Source organism: Terrapene carolina, unplaced genomic scaffold (genome assembly GCF_002925995.2).
Source record: "Terrapene carolina triunguis isolate 2854851 unplaced genomic scaffold, T_m_triunguis-2.0 Scaffold195, whole genome shotgun sequence".
Classification (NCBI taxonomy): domain Eukaryota; kingdom Metazoa; phylum Chordata; order Testudines; family Emydidae; genus Terrapene; species Terrapene triunguis.
In genome coordinates, this window is record NW_020664546.1 from 1,533,732 (window position 1) to 1,555,393 (window position 21,662).

Sequence of the window (21,662 nt, forward strand, 5' to 3'; positions counted from 1 at the left end):
GAAATTTCCATACTAAAATTTTGTTTAAATAATAATTAGTTGCGGGAATAGCTCTGTAATTTAAGGTTAAAATTCTGTACAAAAATTCTGTAGCTACCAATACAAGGACATAGTTAAGGTTAAACGTAGAAGACAACTTCCTATCTTAACCATAATTTATGGCTGAGATGTGATCATATGCTATGTGAACAGTAAATCTATTGGCATGTCGACTAGTTAGTTAGCATGTTAGTCCCATATCAGTTTCTTTAAGTTTTATGGTTGGTATATAAAATTGAAAAGACATTCTAGGTCAGAAGTTCAAGATCTAAGTGGGACTAGGGTAAAGTGGGTCAGATTTTTGTTTGGAGAGGAGTGAGCTGATGGAAGGCGCTTAAGATAAAAAAACCTTGATGGTACTTTCATCATTTCCTCTGTGCGCGTGTGTGCGCGCGCGTGTGGTTTTTATATATATATATATATATATATACACATACTATACGTGTGTGTGTGTGTGTGTGTATATATATTAATATATATAAAAATAAATATAAATTTCAGAATGAATGTGGGAAAACTAATGACGTCTGAATTCTTTTGTAGGTGGAAGATACATGAAGCTTGTATGTTGGCACTGGGCTCTGTGAAATCTGTTATTACAGACAGTGTGAAGAATGGTAGAATTCATTTCGATATGCATGGATTCCTGACAAATGTTGTTCTTGCAGATCTCAACCTGTCAGGTATGTCAGCAAAAATGCTTTGAGTAGTGGTAATTGCTGAGCATCTGGTAGCCCAGAACCATTGAAAAACATTTCCAAATATAGGTGCTCAGTGTATATAGAGGGAACTGATATGGTTGACAAGGTGGAATACTATTGCACAGAAATATTTGGGGGAAACTACACAGGTAAAGGGGCATCGTATTTGTATGCCCTTCCACACGCAATGTAAACTTAATGTAAGCCAGTCTACTTTCAATTGAGACTTCTTGTGTAAGTGGATGGCTCTGAACTTGTAGGATCCTCTGAGGGTGGAAGGGAAACTATCTTGGGGAGCTCACAAGGAGTCAGAAAAGTCAGTAGCATCCTTTGAATACTTTAAAATAATCCCAGGGGTGCTGTAACATCTAGTTTTAAATTAATCTGTTTTGGTCTCCGTTCAAACCAATAATGGTCATGGCTGTGTTGGAGCTGATTATGTACTATGCAGGGATCTGCTCACTTTCCCATCTTAACTTTCCCAAGGAGGCGTAAAGAACTGTTAAAATGAACTGCAAGCGATTCATGTTTAAGAAAACAAGTTAATCTGTAATTTTGACCTACTTAATTTGAAGTGTGTGTTGTGTTAAATATGCCAGGCTCTCATTGGAGAAGTGAGCTCTTTGAGAGACTAGATAAGCAATAGTGATGATTTCACTGTTACGGGGTGTACCAATCCTTCATTGGGTCAATGGTGATGGATCAATTACTGTGAGCCCAGAAGGCCATGCCCCCTTTCCCCTGCTGCGCATGCTCCAGATGGAAGAGCCAGATAAAAAGAGGCAGCCCAGCTCAGTCAGGGCTGGCTATGGAGGAGAAAGGACATGTACTGCAGGTTTCTGCAGAGGTGCCTGTGACACTCCAGTGGTAGAGCCCAAGGACCCGGACCACGCTGCAGGTGACTTGCTGACTATGGAGACAGCCGGGGAAGCCAAGCTGCTGCCAGCTGAGGAGGTGCCCAGGATGCAGCTTGTGGTAGGAAGTGACCCAGGGAAGGTGATGGAAACTGATGCCCAACACCTAGCGGGGAGTTCCCTGGCTTCATAGGGACCTGGGTTGGAACCCAGTGGAGAGGGCAGGGCCGGGTTCCCCTACTACTCCCACAGGCCACCAGGCATGACTGCTCATCTGCTCTACGTCCCACCCAGAATCGTAGGGGTTATAGACTGTTTGTTTTGCCCCACCCAGGGGTAATAGACTGATTGCCGTTTTGCTCTGCCCAGGGGGCTGATTCCCCCAATTGCTACTACCTGCCCCAGCCAGGAGGCTTAGGGGCCATAGACTGTTTGTTTGTTTTGCCCCACCCAGCGGCTACAGACTGATCGTTGTTCTGTCTTGTCCAAGGGGGCCAGGACTCCAGTTGTGGGTGACATAGAATATCAGGGTTGGAAGGGACCTCAGGAGGACATCTAGTCCAACCCCTTCTCAAAGCAGGACCAATCCCCAACTAAATCAGTCCCAGCCCAGGGGCCACAGACTATTTGTTTATGTGGCTCTGCCAGGGGACTGGAGCCCACCTTGCTGCAACTCCCTGTATTAGCAGGAAAACCTGACAATTGTGAGATGGCGTGTACCAACCCCGCACTGGGCCAATGGGGGCAGCCCGGTTCGGCATTGAAGTTTTCTCTGCACTGAATAATTTACTAAAATAGTACTACCAGTTCTGGCTCTGGTTTTACTGTTGTCAATTAGTTCTGGGTGTAGACATGGCTTTAGATGCCCAGAATAGTGGATGGAGACAGACTCTTCGGACTTTCTGCTTTCAAGTTCAATTTTGTTTAATTCAGCAACAAAGTCTGAAACTCCCTACCAGCTACTGTAGTGTTTCTAACTGTTTTTCTCCTTGTTTCTTTTCCAGAAATGTTCTTTGCCTATCAGTTTTTCCCTTTTTTTTTTACAAATATTGGATTTTGCTGTTTTCGAACAAAACAATACAATTCATACTCTTTACATCCCTCTTTAATCAACATGACACTGTGGAGATCCTATCTACTTCCAGGGCTACTGCAGGAAGGGAAGGGGTTGTGATCCAGGTGTTACCCAGGGTCTTAAGAACGCACCACAGTGGTAACTTAACTATTTCACTCCAGGTGGTGTCAGGAATAAATCAATGGGAACACAGCAATTCCGTCTGATAGAGCACGCTGACTTGCATTAATCTTTTATCTAAAACTGCAGTTTATTAGATTTAAGCACACAGACATAAGCAATAGGTAGACCATCCCAGATACTTTCCTAAAATCTGGAATAGTATTCAGTAATTAAGAGTGGCCAGTTGCTTACCCGCTGGGGAGAAAAGGTGTCAGGAAATACATCTCTCAAGCTGGCTTCAGAGGACTGCTCCAAAATAGACTCTATTAGCTAGTCTTTTATAACTAACCTCTGCAAACATATAGGTCATAATGACCCCTACTAAATCATCACTTTTCCCAACTTTCAATAAACTACTTATCAACAGAAGCAACAGAGAGTCCTGTGGCACCTTTAAGACTAAGGGCTGGTCCACACTAACCCCCCAGTTCGAACTAAGATACGCAACTTCAGCTACGTGAATAACGTAGCTGAAGTCGAAGTATCTTAGTTCGAACTACAAGGTACTTACCACGGGTCCACACGCGGCAGGCAGGCTCCCCTGTCGACTCCGTGTACTCCTCTCGCGGAGCAGGAGTACCGGTGTCGACGGCGAGTACTTCCGGGATCGATTTATCGCGTCTAGACAAGACGCGATAAATCGATCCCAGAAGATCGATTGCTTACCGCCGAACCCGGAGGTAAGTATAGACGTACCCCAACAGATGTGAAGCTTATGCTTCAACACATCTGTTAGTCTTAAAGGTGCCACAGGACTCTCTGTTGCTTTTTACAGATCCAGACTAACACGGCTACCCCTCTGATACTTATCAACAAACATTCCTAACAATCTTAATTATAATACTTCTATATCAAAGGTGCACAAATTCAAAGTTCTTGTCACCCAAGGTTTTCAGTCTGTTGTTGACTTTTCTTTCCCCTCCTCCCATTCTGATTAGCAGAAACTGCCAGTTACTTTTGACCTTGCCTCTAAAATCCTGCTTTCAAATTAACTCTATACTATGTGGTGTTCTATTTTATTAATTCATGGTGGCTGAATACACATAATATGGTTGCAATTAGCTTGATCACATTCTGGGGTGTACATACCCCTCAAATCTGGGGCAAAACAGAAAGGGAGAATTCCTGGTCTATGTGGGCCTCCAACAGCTCTGGACTTCCTGGGGTGCATTCTTTAAGTATTTTTTAGGGAAATTTTGCTTTTCAGTTAGTCTGATTCAGAACATCAGTCATGCTGGGAAGGGAAACTTTTGTGTGGGGCTGTGGTTAGGAAGAATTCTTCCCTTCCATGCAGATCACATTTCAAGTGTGCTGCTATTCTGAAAAGTGACTTTTCCCTTTTTACTCTGTTGATCTGTTCCTTGTGAGCATTCAGAGTTTGATCTACTGACTTTACGCTCCTGGTTAGTATGAAGCAACCTGCCTTATTTACAGGCTAGTTGCAGTGCACAAGGCCCTGTGGCCTCAAGCTTTCCCTCTTCATTCCTTAATATCCAAGGTTATGGGGGGAGGGGGGTGTCTATGATTCCATGTCCCTGTCTTCTTTGCTGCCTCCAAATGTCTAACCATCTTATTGTCTTGACTGTTATAGAATTTTTTTTACCATATTTCACAAGTTAGCAATCAAGAAAATGCAAACAAAAAATCCAAATAAAAACCTTGGGATGACCTGCAGTTTTTATATTGTGTTGAGTTTTGCTGGCAAGTGCAGCAGGAGACCCAGAGCACAGGCTCCTTCCCTTCGATCCTTGGCAGATGCAGGTAAACACCTGGCTTCCACAGGACGTTGCCTATGTCACCCGCCATCACCAAGATTGGTTTGATGAGACTAATGCTGAGATTCAGGGCCTTCCTATATATGGTCCTCACTTCCCAAAAGGTTCACCAGTTCCTAATAAACCTAAACCTCTCCTCCTTACACCATTGTCTCATCCACGCATTGAGTCCCTGCCTTTCTGGCACTGTGCGTAGAACTGAAGCATTTCAAAGAATTCTGTCATGGAGGTCCTTTAATCTCTTATCTAGCAGCCTAAATTTGCCTTCAGGACCTTTCCCCTAGCTTTCCTTCTGTCGCTGGGACCTGCATATACCATGACCACCGTTCCTTCCTAGCACTCTGCACATAAGTCTGTCTTGATGTCTCATGAGATCTGCAAACTTCGTGCTCAGCAGGCCATTTACTATGTGGTTCTTTCAGTCATCAAGTGCTTGGGGAATCTGCTCAGATGCATGTCCAGTATCCTTTGATAAAGTGGCTAGCTAATTAATGAGCTTACCTTGTTCAAGAGAATGTCTTGAGCAGTGGAAGATAGTACATCACTGGGGTTCAAGGCTGGGGGAAATTGGCTGGAGTCTCCCTGGGTATAATTCATCAGTGGCTTAGAGACCATTCATGCAACTCAGCTGGGTGTGTCTCTCCACCTGTTGATGGATGAGTGATCACAGCAACCTGATAGCTGGAGAAGTTTGCTGCTTGTCACTAGCATAGCATTGTGAGAGACAGCCTAGGATGAAGAGTTTAAGGGGACTCAGCAGTCTAGGTTCCCACAGTCTACGTTGTACCCCAGGGGTACATCACACCCCCATTAATACTAGCCCATGTGTGTTAACTAATCTTGTTACCAGCTTGCACAATGACTCATGCACTTCCTCTTCCTGATTTGGTGTCTATAATAGACCCCCACCCTAACATCACTACTGTTCTTTTCCCTTTCTAGCCTCACTCAGAGACTCTCAGTATGTCTGTTGCTCACTTCCCCTTGGACCTCGGAGCGAGTGTACACATTCCTGACACATATTTCTAATAATCGAATCCCCCATTAGAATTACCTTACTCTTTCTAGTAATTGGAGTTTTTTCCTCCGGGAGGTTATCCTCAGTGCAAGAGGATACAATGACATCATCTGGAAGGAGGGTTCCAACTATGGGATTGTTTCCCTCCACTCCAGCTTGATGTTCTCCTTCCTTGAAACTTTCATTATCCTTAACAGCTGTCGGACTGGGGGGTGGGACCGCTCTATTCTATTCCTGAAAGTCTCCTCTAGGTACATCTGTCTCCCTCATAAATATAATAAACTTGATAGCCCTCACTCTGCTGTTTGGTTTTCTGCCTGCATTAGTTTTACCCTTGCAGTTGTAGCTGTGTGTTTGTGTTTTATTAGCCTAGTCCATCCGCGAGCCAGAGCTTCTTTCCACCAGCACTGACAATACTACTAATAGAAACAGATCCCACAGCATGAATATTTTAGTGATAATCCCCATTTATCTCAGGGCTTCATCTAGAATGTAGTGACTGCCAACTCATTAGCATTCAGTCCTCCCCAGATCTGCTAACTCAGGAGAATGGTAGGATTAGAAATTCCAACCTATGTTTGCTCATGGCCCTGAGCCCCCTCCCACACCCTGAAACCCCTCGGCCCCACCTCCGCCACACACATGGGGGGAGGGATAGCTCAGTGGTTTGAGCAGGGCCGGCTCCAGGCACCAGCTTGTCAAGCAGGTGCTTGGGGCGGCCACTCTGGAGAGGGGCGGCACGTCCAGCTATTTGGCGGCAATTCGGCGGACGATCCCTCACTCCGGCTCGGAGCGAAGGACCTTCCGCCGAATTGCCGCCCCAGATCGCGATCGCGGCTTTTTTTTTTTTTTTTTCTTTTTGGGTGGTAGAGGCGGCCAAAGCCCTGGAGCTTGCCCTGGGTTTGAGCATTGGCCTGCTAAACCCAGGGTTGCAAGTTCAGTCCTTGAGGGGGCCATTTAGGGATCTGGGGCAAAAATCTGTCTGGGGATTGGTCCTGCTTTGAGCAGGGGTTGGACTAGATGACCTCCTGAGGTCCCTTCCAACCCTGATATTCTATAATTCTATAACATCGCCTTCATATTGGTACACATAACAAAATTCATTCCACACATGGATGTAATAAATTAGAGGGAACATTGATCCCAACCTGGACTTTCATCTCACAACTTGGTATTTAAATGGCCAGCAAGTCTACAGCATTTGTGATTGGAGGCCATTCAAAATATGCTTAATCACAGCAGGAAAGATTCTACCCGAAAATGTTTTCTAGCCAAATGGAGGTTTTTCTGTACCTGGGCAGAACAGGACCAGTTATCAGAGCTAGTAGATATTTCTGTAATTTTAGACTATCTTCTCACACTCAAGATATCAGGTCTTTCTATTAGCTCACTTCTGGTCCACCTAGAAGCAATCAGTGTATTCCACCTCCGGTAGATGGGTATTCTATTTTTACTCTGTCACAACCACACTCCTAAACTGTTTGACTAGAACTCCCCACCAGTAGTGAAGCCAAAGGCGCAGTGGGTTCTCAATCTCATACTTTCAGCACTTTCCAGGCCACCTTTTGAACTGCTGGTCACAGCTCAATGTCCCAGCTGTCTATGAAGGTCACTTTCCTGGTTATTGTTATGTAGGCCTTGGAGGTATGGTTCGTCAGCCTTGGAGGGCAGTCCTCAGGCCGACGCACCATACGTTACATTTCATAAGAGAAGACATCCTTTGCCTCCACCTGAAATTCATCTGTAAGGTAATTTCCAAGTTCCACATAAATCAATCAGTTTGCTTACTGGTATTTATCAGGAAGCCTCTTCTCTTCAGTGAGGAGAGGGAACTTCATAGAATCATAGGGTTAGAAGAGTCCGCATGGGTCCTGTAGTCTAATCTGCTGCCAAGGTGCAGGATTTGTTGTGTCTAAATCATCCAAGACAGATGGCAATCCAGCCTCTTTTTGAAAACCTCAAGTAAAGGAGATTCCACGACTTCCCTAGGCAGTTTGTTCCATTATTCTACTGCTCTTACAGCTAGGAAGTTTTCCCTGAGATTTAATCTAAATCTGTTATGCTGTAGTTCAGGGGTAGGCAGCCTATGGCACACGTGCCGAAGGCGGCACGCGAGTTGATTTTCAGCGGCACTCTCACTGCCTGGGTCCTGGCCACTAGTCAGGGGGGCTCTGCATTTTAATTTAATTTTAAAAGAAGCATCTTAAACATTTTAAAAACCTTATTTACTTTACATACAACAATAGTTTAGTTATATATTATAGACTTACAGAAAGAGACCTTCTAAAAACGTTAAAATGTATTACTGGCACGCAAAACCTTAAATTAGAGTGAATAAATGAAGACCCGGCACACCACTTTTGAAAGGTTGCTGACCCCTGTGTAGTTTGAACCTATTGCCTCTTGTCCTCTGTGGAAAGAGAGAACAATTTTTCTCCATCTTTTTTTATGGCGGCTTTTCAAGTATTTGAAGACCATTATCATATCCCCCTGTAATCTCCTCTTTTCCAAATTAAACATACCTAGTTCCTTCAGCCTTTCCTCATATGGCTTGCGTTCCATCCCTTTGATCCTCTTTGTCGCTCTCCTCTGCATCCTTTTCCAGTTTCTCTACATGATTTCTATACAGTGGTGACCAAAATTGGACACAGTCCTCCAGCTGAGGCCTAACCAGCGCTGAGTAGAGTGGTACTGTCATCTCCTGTGACTTGCATGCTATGCCTCTGTTAATGCACTCTAAAATTACATTTGCTTTTTTTTGCAACAGCATTGCATTGTTGACTCATGTTGAGGTTGTGATCCACCACAACTCTCAGATCCTTCTCAGCACTGCTGCTGTCAAGCCAGTTTTCCTGCATTCTGTATTTAGAATCATGGAATCCTAGAATATTAGGGTTGGAAGAAACCTCAGGAGGTCATCTAGTCCAATCCCCTGCTCAAAGCAGGACCAATACCAACTAAATCATCCCAGCAAGGGCTTTGTCAAGCCAGGCCTTAAAACCTCTATGGATGGAGATTCCACCACCTCCCTAGGTAACCCATTCCAGTGCTTCACCACCCTCCTAGTGAAATACTGTTTGCTAATATCCAACCAAGACCTCCCACACTGTAACTTGAGACCATTGCTCCTTCTTCTGTCACCACTGAAAACAGCCAAGCTCCATCCTCTTTAGAACCCCCCTTCAGGTAGTTGAAGGCTGCAATCAAATCCCCCCTCACTCTTCTCTTCTGCAGACTAAATAAGCCCATTTCCCTCAGCCTCTCCTTGTAAGTTATGTGCCCCAGCCCCCTAATCATTTTTGTTGCCCTCCGCTGGACTCTCTCCAATTTGTCCACATTCCTTCTGTAGTGAGGGGACGAAAACTGTACACAATACTCCAGGTGTTGCCTCACCAGTGCCGAATAGAGGGGAATAATCACTTCCCTCGATCTGCTGGCAATGCTCCTACTAATACAGCCCCATATGCCGTTGGCCTTCTTGGCAACAAGGGCACACTGCTGACTCATATCCAGCTTCTCATCCACTGTAACCCCTAGGTCCTTTTCTGCAGAACTGCTGCCTAGCCACTCGGTCCCTAGTCTGTAGCAGTGCATGGGATTCTTCCGTCCTAAGTGCAGGACTCTGCACTTGTCGTTGTTGAACCTCATCAGATTTCTTTTGGCCCAATCCTCTAATTTGTCTAGGTCCCTCTGTATCCTATCCCTACCCTCCAGCGTATCTACCACTCCGCCCAGTTTAGTGTCATCTGCAAATTTTCTGAGGGTGCAATCCACGCCATCCTCCAGATCATTAATGAAGATATTGAACAAAACCGGCTCCAGGACCGACCCTTGGGGCACTCCGCTTGATACCGGCTGCCGACTAGACATGGAGCTATTGATCACTACCCGTTGAGCCCGACGATTTAGCCAGCTTTCTATCCCCCTTATAGTCCATCCAGCCGATACTTCTTCAACTTGCTGGCAGGAATACTGTGGGAGACCATATCACGTCCACTGCTATCCCCTCATCCACAGAGCCAGTTATCTCATCATAGAAGACAATTAGGTTAGTCAGGTATGACTTACCCTTGGTGAATCCATGCTGACTGTTCCTGATCACTTTCCTCTAAGTGCTTCAAAATTGATTCCTTGAGGACCTGCTCCATGATTTTTCCAGGGACTGAGGTGAGGCTGACTGGCCTGTAGTTCCCCAGATCCTCCTCCTTCCCTTTTTTAAAGATGGGCACTACATTAGCCTTTTTCCAGTCATCCGGGACCTCCCCCGATCACCAGGAGTTTTCAAAGATAATGGCCATTGGCTCTGCAATCACATCTGCCAACTCCTTTAGCACCCTCAGATGCAGTGAATCCGGCCCCATGGACTTGTGCTCGTCCAGCTTTCCTAAATAGTCCTGAACCACTTCTTTCTCCACAGAGGGCTGGTCACCTCCTCCCCATACTGTGCTGCCCAGTGCAGTACTCTGGTAGCTGACCTTGTTTGTGAAGACAGAGGCAAAAAAAGCATTGAGTACATTAGCTTTTTCCTCTGTCCCTAGGCTGCCTTCCCCATTCAGTAAGGGGCCCACACTTTTCTTGACCACCACCTTGTTGCTAACATACCTGAAGAAACCCTTCTTGTTACTCTTAACATCCCTTGCTAGCTGCAACTCCAGTTGTGATTTGGCCTTCCTGATTTCACTTCTGAATGCCTGAGCAATATTTTTATACTCCTCCCTGGTCATTTGTCCAATCTTCCACTTCTTGTAAGCTTTTTTGTGTTTAAGATCAGCAAGGATTTCACTGTTAAGCCAAGCTGGTCGCTTGCCATATTTACTATTCTTTCTACACATCAGGATGGTTTGTTCCTGCAACCTCCATAAGGATTCTTTAAAATACAGCCAGCTCTCCTGGACTCCTTTCCCCCTCATGTTATTCTCCCAGGGGATCCTGCCCATCAGTTCCCTGAGGGAGTCACAGTCTGCTTTTCTGAAGTCCAGGGTCCGTATTCTGCTGCTCTCCTTTCAGGATCCTGAACACGACCATCTCATGGTCACTGCCTCCCAGGTTCCCATCCACTTTTGCTTCCTCCACTAATTCTTCCCGGTTTGTGAGCAGCAGGTCTAGAAGAGCTCTGCCCCTAGCTGGTTCCTCCAGCAATTGCACCAGGAAATTGTCCCCTACACTTTCCAAAAACTTCCTGGATTGTCTGTTCGCTGTATTGCTCTCCCAGCAGATATTGGGGTGATTGACATCCCCCATGAGAACCAGTGCCTGTGATCTAGTAACTTCTGTTAGTTGCCTGAAGAAAGCCTCGTCCACCTCAACCCCTGGTCTGGTGGTCTATAACAGACTCCCACCATGACATCACCCTTGTTACTCACACTTCTAAACTTTAATCCAGAGAGACTCAGGTTTTTCTGCCATTTCATACCGGAGCTCTGAGCAGTCATAGTGCTCTCTAACATACAGTGCAACTCCCGCACCTTTTCTGCCCTACCTGTCCTTCCTGAACAGTTTATATCCATCCATGACAGTACTCCAGTCATGTGAGTTATCCCACCAAGTCTCTGTTATTCCAATCACATCATAATTCCTTGACTGTGCCAGGACTTCCAGTTCTCCCTGCTTGTTTCCCAGGCATCTTGCATTTGTGTATAGGCACTTAAGATAACTCGCTGACCGTTCTGCTTTCTCAGTATGAGACAGGAGTCCTCCCCTCTTGCGCTCTCCTGCTCGTGCTTCCTCCTGGTATCCCACTTCGCCCAGACTTTGGTCTCCTTCCCCCGGTGAACCTAATTTAAAGTCCTCCTCACTAGGTTAACCAGCCTGCCTGCGAAGATGCTCTTCCCTCTCTTCGTTAGGTGGAGCCCGTCTCTGCCTAGCAATCCTCCTTCTTGGAACACCATCCCATGGTCAAAGAATCCAAAGCCTTCTCTCCGACACCACCCGCGTAGCCATTCGTTGACTTCCACTATTTGACGGTCTCTATCTGGGCCTTTTCCGTCCACAGGGAGGATGGATGAGAACACCACTTGCGCCTCAAACTGCTTTATCCTTCTTACCAGAGCCACGTAGTCTGCAGTGATCTGCTCAAGGTCATTCTTGGCAGTATCATTGGTGCCCACGTGGAGAAGCAGGAAGGGGTAGCGATCCGAGGGCTTGATGAGTCTCGGCAGTCTCTCTGTCACATCGTGAATCCTAGCTCCTGGCAAGCAGAACACTTCTCGTTTTTCCCGGTCGGGACGGCAGGTAGATGACTCCCTGAGGAGGGAGTCCCTGACCTCCACCACCCACCTCCTTCTCTTGGGAGCGGTGGTCGTGGAACCCCCATCTCTAGGTCAGTGCATCTCATGCTTTCCAATCAGTGGAGTCTCCTTCTGCTCCCTTCCCTCAGATGTATCATGTAGTCCACTCTGCGCATTAGAATCTGTGGAGAAAACATAAAAACAGTTGCTCAGCTATATCTCCATTGCTGGTACATGGATGCTCCTCTTTCTTCTTCTGGTGGTCACATGCTACCAATTTTCTTCACCGTCCTTGTGTCGCCGCTGCGCAGCCTGCACTGAATCTTCAGAATGTTGTGCCCGTAGAAGCATATTCTGATGTCTGTCCAGGAAATCTTCATTTTCTCTTATGCAATGCAGGGTTGATGCTTGTTTCTCCAGACCTTGAACCTTCTCTTCCAATATGGAGACCAGCTTGCACTTTGTACAGACAAAGTCTAAGAGCTTTCTCAGCTGTTGCAGTAACTACTCAGAGAAGCCTGCAAGATGAAAGCCTCTGTGGGCTCTCCCCAGGCGAACTCCCAGTCAAACTCCCTCTGTTCGCCGCTCAGCTGGTTCGCAACTGGTTGCCTTTTTATAACAATCAGGCCCACTCAAGGCCCACCTGGAACAGAGCACTCCCAATTCACACTTTTCAAACAATCAAGTATACGGTCAAACTGACAAACTGTAGTAGATTAGTTTTGCTGTTCTCATGTCCTCCTTTCCTTAGGATCTTGAATTCTATTGGATCACGATCACTTCTTCCCAAATTGCCGACCACCTTTGCGTTCGCAGCGAATTCATCCCTGTTGGTCAAAACCAGATCCAAAATGGATGACCCCCTTGTTGTTTCCTCATTTGTTGTTTCCTGATTCAGAAAGTTGTACCCTACACATGCTAAGAACATTGCAGGACATATTATGTTTTGTTGTATTAGTCTTCCAACAGATATCAGGGAAGTGATATTAGATATCAGACAAGCATTGGTGTTCCACCTGCAGAAAACTAAACCAGTCAGAAAATCACCTAGGCTGTTTGTTGCTGTAGCAGAACGAGCACAGGGACAAACAATATCTGCTCAGAAACTCTCTAAGTGAATATCTGTCTGTATCCTCCTTTACTATCAGTTGGTGCATCTCCCTTCTCCAGACAGGGAGAGGGCCTGTTTTACTAGAGCGCAGGCAACTTCAGTAGCATCTCTTTGAAAAGTGCATATGATGAACATTTGTAAGACAGCAACCTGGGATTCATCCACACTTTCACGAAGCATTATGCTTTGGACCAAGCCTCTTCTGCCAATACAGCCTTTGTAATCAAAGCATTACAGACATCTGTACCAACTGCATCCTTGCACACACCTCCAATTTGAGTACTATTTGCCAGTCACCCCTGCGTGGAATACGCTTTAAGTACCAGAACTCGAAGAAATGGACATTACTTTCCTGTTGTTGGAGGTTCTTCAAAATGTGTGGTCCCTGTCTGTATTCCACTACCCACCCTCCTTCTCCTCTGCTTTGCATCATGATTAGATTTGCAGTAGAGAAGGAACTGGAGAGGTTGTTGGTCCTTACTTCTCCTTGTACCCTTGGTGCTGAGCACAGAGGTGTGAACTAGTGACCACTACTCTCAATATGTTCTAGCCTCAGGTGCATGAAGCAAATGCAGACCCACATATATAATACAGATAGGGATCTAGTTATAGGTAGGTAACATCTATTTCTTCCTATTCTGTCATGCAGGCTGGATTCAGTCCACAGGAAAGATGTTTGATGGTCCTGCTTGTAAGCCTTCTTTATCATATAGAGAAACATTCTCTATTAGTATATCAAACAAATATTGCATCTTTTAAGATGGCAGGGTTTTGTTGGGGGGGGGGGAGGGGAATAGAAATAGTTTTAGAATAAATGTGAATTTTAAGAAATCTGTCTTCTTTCAGTGTCTCCTTTTCTGCTTGGTCGTGCTCTTTGGGCCGCCAGTCGCTTCACAGTTGCTATGTCTCCAGAATTAATCCAGCAATTTCTGCAGGCCACAGTCAGTGGTCTACATGAGACCCAACCTCCTTCAGTCCGGATCTCTGCAGTCAGAGCTATCTGGGGGTAAGTAGATCATGCATTATGATGGGTCTTGGTGGATTGTGAGCTAATGAAAGAGGAAAGGAATCATTTGAGGATGGAAGAGCTTGACACAGTTGGTGTTAAAACAGAAAAGTTGATGTATGTTCCCGAGAAGCACACTTTTCTGCATGTAGCTGATGACAGATCTTGTACATGAACTACTTATAGATCAGTCATCAGATAATTGAAGTAAATCTCACTATTTTTAGTAAACATTTGAGACTGAATTTTAACTGAACATAAGTTATGATTTGATGCAGTCTGTAGAATTCCATTCCATTGAAAAGCACATTGTAGTTTTTTTTGATCTGCCAGGCTGCAGATTTGGGACTCTGTGTCTAGAACCCAGGATAAACCTTGGGTTAATATAACATGTTTCCTCAAGGTGGAATTTTACTGTTCCTCTTTGAGTGATTGCTCATGTCTATTCCATGTTAGGTGTGCGTGCTCGCCACATGCACTGGTTCTGGAAGTTTCTCCCTCAGTGGTATCCGTAGGGGTCTGGCTCTGGCGCCCTCTGGAGTGGCGTGCATATGCGCCGGTATAAGGGGTGCTGCCGGTTTCTTCCATCCCTCAGTTCCTTCTTATCTCCAGTGACGGTGCTGGAAGGTCTCCTTGCTTTGCCAAGCGCTTACTTACCCAGTGGTTTTTTCTCTTTACTGTTGTAAATAATTTAGATAAGTAGTTTCTTTGTACTTAACGACTAGCAAATTAGAGTTGTAGATAAATTAGATAGTCCACTTCGGGACTTGGGACGGGGCATGCTCCGGTCTCTGGGCTTCAAGCCTTGTGATCACTGTAGAAAGCCCATGCTGATCAGCGACCCTCATTAAAGTTGCTTGAAATGTTTGGGAGAAGCCCACATTAGCAGTAAGTGTCGCATTTATAAGAGCTTCAAGCCCAGGACAAAAAAGGAGAGGGACATAAGGCTGAGAGCACCCCTCATGGAATTGGCCCTCGCGCCAGTCTCTGAGCCATCAAAATCAGACTCTGCACCCAGTACGGCTGCATCAGTGCAAAGTGTACCTCTGGCACTGGTCCCCGTCCCCGGAACCAGCTCAGAAGCAGAGGAAACATGCTGGGTGAGGGTGTTCCCCGATATCCTGTGTGGGAAAGGGAAAGTCCGGAGATGAGCATAGGCCCTTGCGGGGGGCAGCAACTCTCCGGAGGCCAGCCAGGCACCTGTATTGCCAGTTAGGCCATCCAGCCCTCCTAGAGACCCACCAGCCACCCCAGGTACTGGCTGAGGTCCCCAGCACCTGGAAGTCCCATCCACGCTGGAGGCCTTCCTGGCTGCAAAAGACATCATATCTTTGCCGGTGCTGCTGACGCCCCACCAAGACGTAATCGTCTCCAGGGAGAAGCCAGCACTGGGACCTGTGCCACGGTCTCCATCTGTGCAGCATCGCTCCCCGGCACCGTGGCAGTCGATGTCGAAGTGACGATCCCCGGGGACATGCTTCTGACCTGCCCATACCGACCGAAGTTCCCAGCACTATTTGCAGGACTCTCGGCACCAGTCCCCCATGGGATGGCACTGCTCGCCCGATGGCCGACACAGGGCCGCAGCACACCACCTGTCCCCAGAATGGCATTGGTCACCGGAAGGGAGATATCTCTCCCCAGGGCAAGGGACCCCATTGGGGCCACTGTGAGGCCCATCCCAGGCACTGAGACACAGATCGCCGGACGCACAACATTAGGTCGAGGCAGCGCTCCCTGCCATCCTGTTCTTGGTCACTGGACTCACTACACCGATCTCAGAGCTCTAGGCATGGATCACTGGGTTACCGTCACCGATCTGCCGAGCTCCGTAACAGGTCCCTGAGCAGACAGTTACAGGACCTGGATCCCCAGCACTGGTCCCCCGCCGTAGATGTCAGGATAACCGGCCACGAAGAGGACTTAGAGCCCACATTGGCACCACAGTGGTCTCCAATGCAAAACTTTTCCTCCTGGCTCAGAGTAGGAGGAGGTAGTGGGCCTCTCGGGCCAGGTGTGCCAAATCTGGGGGGCCCCCCAGGGCCACTGGCTGGTGTATGGCCCTAGGGCCAATGGCCTGCCTCATGGCAGTTTTGGAATCCATGGGGGGGTTCTCCAAGCGCCAGAGATCCTCGTACAGCGCTCTGTGTCAGGAGTGTCAGAGAGGTCATGGACAGTGTCCCACACACCCCTGGTTCTGATGAAGGGTCCAAGCAAGATACCCAGGAACACTCCCCCCGTCCCTCCCCACCAGTCTCAGTGGAGGCCACCCAAGCTGGGGACGTGGGACCAATCCCCTCCTCCCGCTACCCCAAGGGTAACAAGCAGGTGTTTTGAGGGTGCGTCCGAGGGCGACGTCCCAGTCTGCAGACAGGATCCTACACCTCTTTTGTTTTCCAACTGCCTTTTTCCCTTCCTCCCTGCCTGGGCTGCTATAACAACAGACTGTTGGGTCCTCAGCACTGTGGCGGTGGGGTATACCTTACCGTTTATTTCTACACTCCCTCCCACCCCCCTACCCTGTCCCTCTTCGGGACCCTTCTCATGAGCAGCTTCTCGCCCAAGAGGTGCAAGCCCTCTTGCTAGTCGGAGCCATAGAGGATGTCCCCGTGCATCGAAAGGGGAAAGGTTTCTATTCCCGGTATTTTCTCATACCAAAGGCCAAGGGCAGTCTATGACCCATTTTGGAAGTATCTCAAGAAGTTGAAGTTTCGCATGGTCTCCCTGGCATCCATCATCTCCATCCTGGAGACTAGTATGCCACCCTCAACTTGAAGGGTGTTCTTGCCGCCTGCAACAGGACATTCAGATCTACCCATACCTCAATGACTGGCTGATCAGGTTTAGGTCCTTCACAGCATTCGGTTGGTGCAAGCCACATACCAGGCACTGGGTCTGTTGATAAACACACAAAAATTGATGTTACTCCCAGTGCAAAGAATAGAGTTTATAGGGGCAGTCCTAGACTCTACACAGGCCAGAGCCTTTCTCCCAGAGCCCAGATTCGAGGTGATGTCAGTTCTCACCCTATCCCCATGGCTAGAGTATGCCTCAGGCTAATAGGATACATGGCAGCATGTATTTATGTAGTTCGCCATGCACATCTGCCATCCAGGCCCCTCCAGATGTGACTAGCGTTGGTCTACATCCCAGCCAAGTACCACCCAGACAGAGTCCTCACGATTCTGCCGCAAGTGCTTACAGCTCTAAAATGGTGGTCAAACCTGGTAAACATTTCCAAAGGAACACCCTTTGCAACCCCGAAACCCACAAAGGAGCTAGTGTCAGATGCCTCTGACCTAGGCTTGGAGAGGCCACCTTGGATCGCCGAAGATCATGGGGTTATGGTCCCAGGACAAGCCCTCACTGCACATCAACGTCAGGGAGCTCAGAACCATCCGATTGACTTGCGAAGTGTTCCTTACGCAGCTATCACATCAAGTAGTTCAGGTGTTGACTGACAATACAGCCGCCATATTCTATGTCAACAGGCAAGGGGGAGTGCGGTCCTTGGTTCTCTGCCAAGAAGCCCTCTGGCTGTGGGATTTTTGCATCCGGCACACCATATTCACCGAGGCACTACATTTCCCTGGTGTCCGAAACACCCTGGCGAATCACCTCAGCAGGCTGTTCTGTTCTCAACCATAAGGAGGTTGTCAGAATGATCTTCCAGAGGTGGGGAACTCCCCAGGTGGACCTGTTTGCCACCAGGCGAAACAGGAAGTGTCTGCTCCCTCCAAGGGCTCGACAGCGGGTCACTCTGCGACATCTTTCTCCTGTCTTGGGCAGAGGGCCCGATGTAAGTCTTCCCGCCAATCCCTCTTATCCCCATTCTCTGACACCTTTCTCCTGTCTTGGGCAGAGGACCTGATGTATGCCTTCCCACCAATCCCTCTTATCGGCAGGACTCTCCTGAAAATAGAGGGACAAAGCCAGGGTCGTCATGATCACCCCGGCATAACCCCGCCAGCATTGGTTCGGCATGCTCATGGACTTGGCATCAGCGCCCCTATGAATGCTTCCAAACTGCCCAGATCTGCTCTCAGGATCACGGGAGATGACTGCACCCAATCCTCGCCTCCCTCCACCTCACAACATGGATGCTGTGTTGTTGAACCCAGAGGAGCAGGCCTGCTCTGCTCAGATCCAGCGAGTACTGCTGGAAAGTAGAAAACCCTCTACGAGAGCAACTTACCTGTCAAAGTGGAAATGCTTTTCTTGCTGGGCGTTGGAACAGGGGATCTCCCTGACCCAGTCATCTCTGCAGTCCATTCTAGAAAACCTGCTTCATTTAAAGCATCAAGACCCAGCCTTCTCCATCAAGATGCACCAGGCTGCCATTTCAGCCTTCCAGTGCAGATCAGTGTACTCACATGAGATGATGATCAGGTTCCTTAAGGGCCTGGAGAGACACTTTCCACCGGTCTGGGACATGGTCCCCCAATGGGACCTCAGTCTAGTCCTTTCTAGGCTCACTGGCCCTCCTTCGAGCCATTAGCCTCCTGCTCTCTTTCACATCTATTGTGGAAAGTCGCCTTCCTTGTGGCTATCACTTCAGCGAGGCGAGTCTCCAAGATTAAAGCCCTTACGTCGGATCCCCCGTACACTGTGTTCTGCAAGGCCATGGTTCAGTTGCATCCCCACCTGGCTTTCCTACCAAAGGTGGTGTTGCCTTTCCATATTAACCAGGACATATTTCTCCCAGTTTTCTGACCGAAGCCTCACGCGTCTAACAAAGAGAGGCGTATGCACACCCTTGATGTCAGATGGGCTCTGGCTTTCTACTTAGAGCGTACCATGCCCTTCCGTAAATCGACTAAACTTTTTGTCAAGGTGGCTGACAAAATGAAAGGCCTCCTTGTATCATCTCAAAGACTTTCATCTTGGATTACCACCTGCATTCGCACTTGTTACGAGCTGGCACAGGTCATACCTCCCCAGATGGTGACGGCTCATTCGACCAGAGCTTAGGCGTCTTTGGCAGCCTTCCTGGCACAAGTCCCTATCCAGGATATCTGCAGGGCCGCAACGTGGTCGTCGGTGCACATCTTCATGACCCATTATGCCATCACCCAGCGGGCTAGAGATGATGCTGGCTTTGGCAGAGCTGTGTTGCAATCGACATGCCCATGAACTCCTACCTGCCTCCAGGGATACTGCTTGTGAGTCACCTAACATGGAATGGACATAAGCAAGCACTCGAAGAAAAAACAGTTACTAACCTTTCATAACTGTTTTTCTTCGAGATGTGTTGCTTATGTCCATTCCATGACCTGCCCTCCTTCCCCACTGTTGGAGTTCCGGCAAGAAGGAACTGAGGGATGGAGGGAGGGGGCCAGTCGCGTTCCTTATATGGGCGCCAGAGCTGGTCCCCTACGGATACCACTGAGGGAAAAGCTTCCAGCACTGGTGCATGTGGTGAGCACACACACGTTACATGGAATGGATATGAGCAACACATCTCTAACAGTTACGAAAGGTTAGTAACCACTTTTTTCACTTTACTCACATAACTGTACAATGTGAGGAATAACACCAGGGATGGCGTGTGCAGAATGGAAGTTAATTTGGATCTCAAATGTAATGCCCTTTATAGTGATGTGCAAGTGGAAGATTTGATTAGTAGATATAATACCAGTCATTGAAAGCTTAAACAAAAATGCAGACAGTAACATTATAGATGTAGGACTCAAATCATAGTTGCACTATTTGCACCTATGCTTTGTTAGTTGCATTAGCCCCAGTTCATTTCACAAACCACTGTGTACTGGGGCATAGAAAGATCCCGCAGAGCTGATTTTCGTGGTGCTTTTAAGAGAGTGAAAATCCCCATCTTCTTCACAGAAGAAGCGCAACTGTTCTGCTCTTGATAGAGTCTTCCGCACAGATATGCAAGGAGGGCATGTTTGCCAATTTCAAAATTTTAAAGATTTAAACTAATGTAGAGGATCCATCCATATTGGTTGTAAAACATGAATAGCAATTTGATTTTTTTTAAATTCAAAATTTGGCTTTCGATCAATAATTTGATGGCAGAAGATTAGAGATACAAGGTGGGTGAGGTAATATCTTTTATTGGACCAACTTCTGTTAGTGATAGACAAGGTTTGGAGCTTGCACAGAGCTCTTCTTCAGGTCTGGGAAATGTACTCAATGTCGCAACTAAGCACAAGGTGGAACAGATTGTTTAGTGTAAGCAACTAATACATTTCAAGGGACCGTTCAAGGTGAAGTGGCCCATTAAATTCAGGTGGCACCGTGACTGTTTCCTTGAAATATGTGTTGACTGCTTATGCTAAACAATCTGTTCCACCTTGTGACACTCTGAGTACGTTTCCTAGATCTGAAGAATTGCTCTGTGTAAGCTCGAAAGCTTCTCTCTCTCACCAACTTTTGAAGCCTTAACCATGGATCTAGGAGCCAGCTGTTACTGTTTGGGGATAGAGCAAGGAGAAAAGGTAACTGAGTTGTTGGGAACTCCTTTACACGTTATCCTAATTCAACTTCCATCTTCGATAGGCTGATGAAGTGAGGTGATATAACAGATAGAGCTTGCGTCCCTACTGATGTTCATTGAAGGAGGTTAAACACTTCAAAGCATGACTGAATATAGCCTTCTATCTTTTCAAGGGGGATGTCTTAGTACTGAACCAAAGTCCCTGGAATTCACAAGTTTGAAGCCAGGAATTCAGATATTTTCAGATGTTTCCCCATCACTTATCAGGCATTACTGATGGAAGCCCTGGCCATACTGTCAGTAACTACCTAAGAAGAGCAGATACCTATATGCTTCTTGTGTATGGTTCTGTGATCATAGGCTGCATAAAGACTGAGTAACCCAAGTCAGTAAATGGTACCAACGGACTAATATGTGAGCCTTACACAATGTAATATGAAATTTTCTGTTATCTGGATTTGAAAGCTAGCTCACCCAGAGAGGATGTACAGGTAGCTTGTTATGGAACAGAGGGCCAGGAAGTTCCTTCCATGCTGGGAGAAGTAGGTACCAGAACAGTGTTGGAGCCCAATGCTCTTTTCCCTAGAAGGGGATCCAGGGAGCAGAAGTGGCTTGGAGTTTTAGGATCTTCCTAGGAGAGGGAGACAAGTAGGCTCAGGAAATAGAACTTTCATAGAAGCTGGACTAGGGCCTGGAACTTGCCAGAAGGCATCCAAGTGTCACTGGGTTCATTGTATTCAAAACTAAATGCCAATTGATCATTGCAACTTACCAGTCACTCAGTAGGCCCCCCTTCTTTCTCTCTCTCTCATACTCACACATACTAAATTAAAGAAACTCTGGATATTGATTCAGTAACTTACACCTCTTTGCTATAAAGAGAGAAGTTATCTTTAAAACAATAAAAAATTAGAATAGCCTTCTATGGTGATGAGCTCCTGAAAGGGAGGGGTGGGTTATGGAGTCCAGTGGCCTGAGGCCATTGCAGTTTTCTGCAGCCTGAAGAGGTAGGGAAAGGGAAAAGAGACTGAAGGTATAAATTTGAAAAGTGGGAGACTGAGACTTTGAGTAGGAAAAAAGGAAATATAGGGTTCAGGTGGTTAAAACAAAAAAATATACAGTTGGGCTGAAAAGAGAAAGAGAAGAGGGAACAACCACTAAAATGATACTCTGATCTATGCATCCAACATCCTCTAGTGCTGTTGTAAATATTATATTTGTGTGTTTTGTACCATGA

General features: G+C 46.9%; 1 protein-coding gene across 4 annotated transcripts in view; it reads left to right on the forward strand.

Annotated features, from left to right (window-relative positions):
- The window catches only part of IPO9 (importin 9), a 195,336-nt gene that overhangs the window by 111,191 nt on the left and 62,483 nt on the right, over nt 1-21,662 (forward strand). For all 4 annotated transcript variants that reach the window (XM_024192875.2, XM_024192880.2, XM_024192896.1 and 1 more), the window contains 2 exons: nt 583-722; nt 13,809-13,968. In XM_024192875.2, coding sequence (XP_024048643.1) covers nt 583-722; nt 13,809-13,968 — 300 coding nt within the window. The remainder of the gene's footprint in view (nt 1-582; nt 723-13,808; nt 13,969-21,662) is intronic.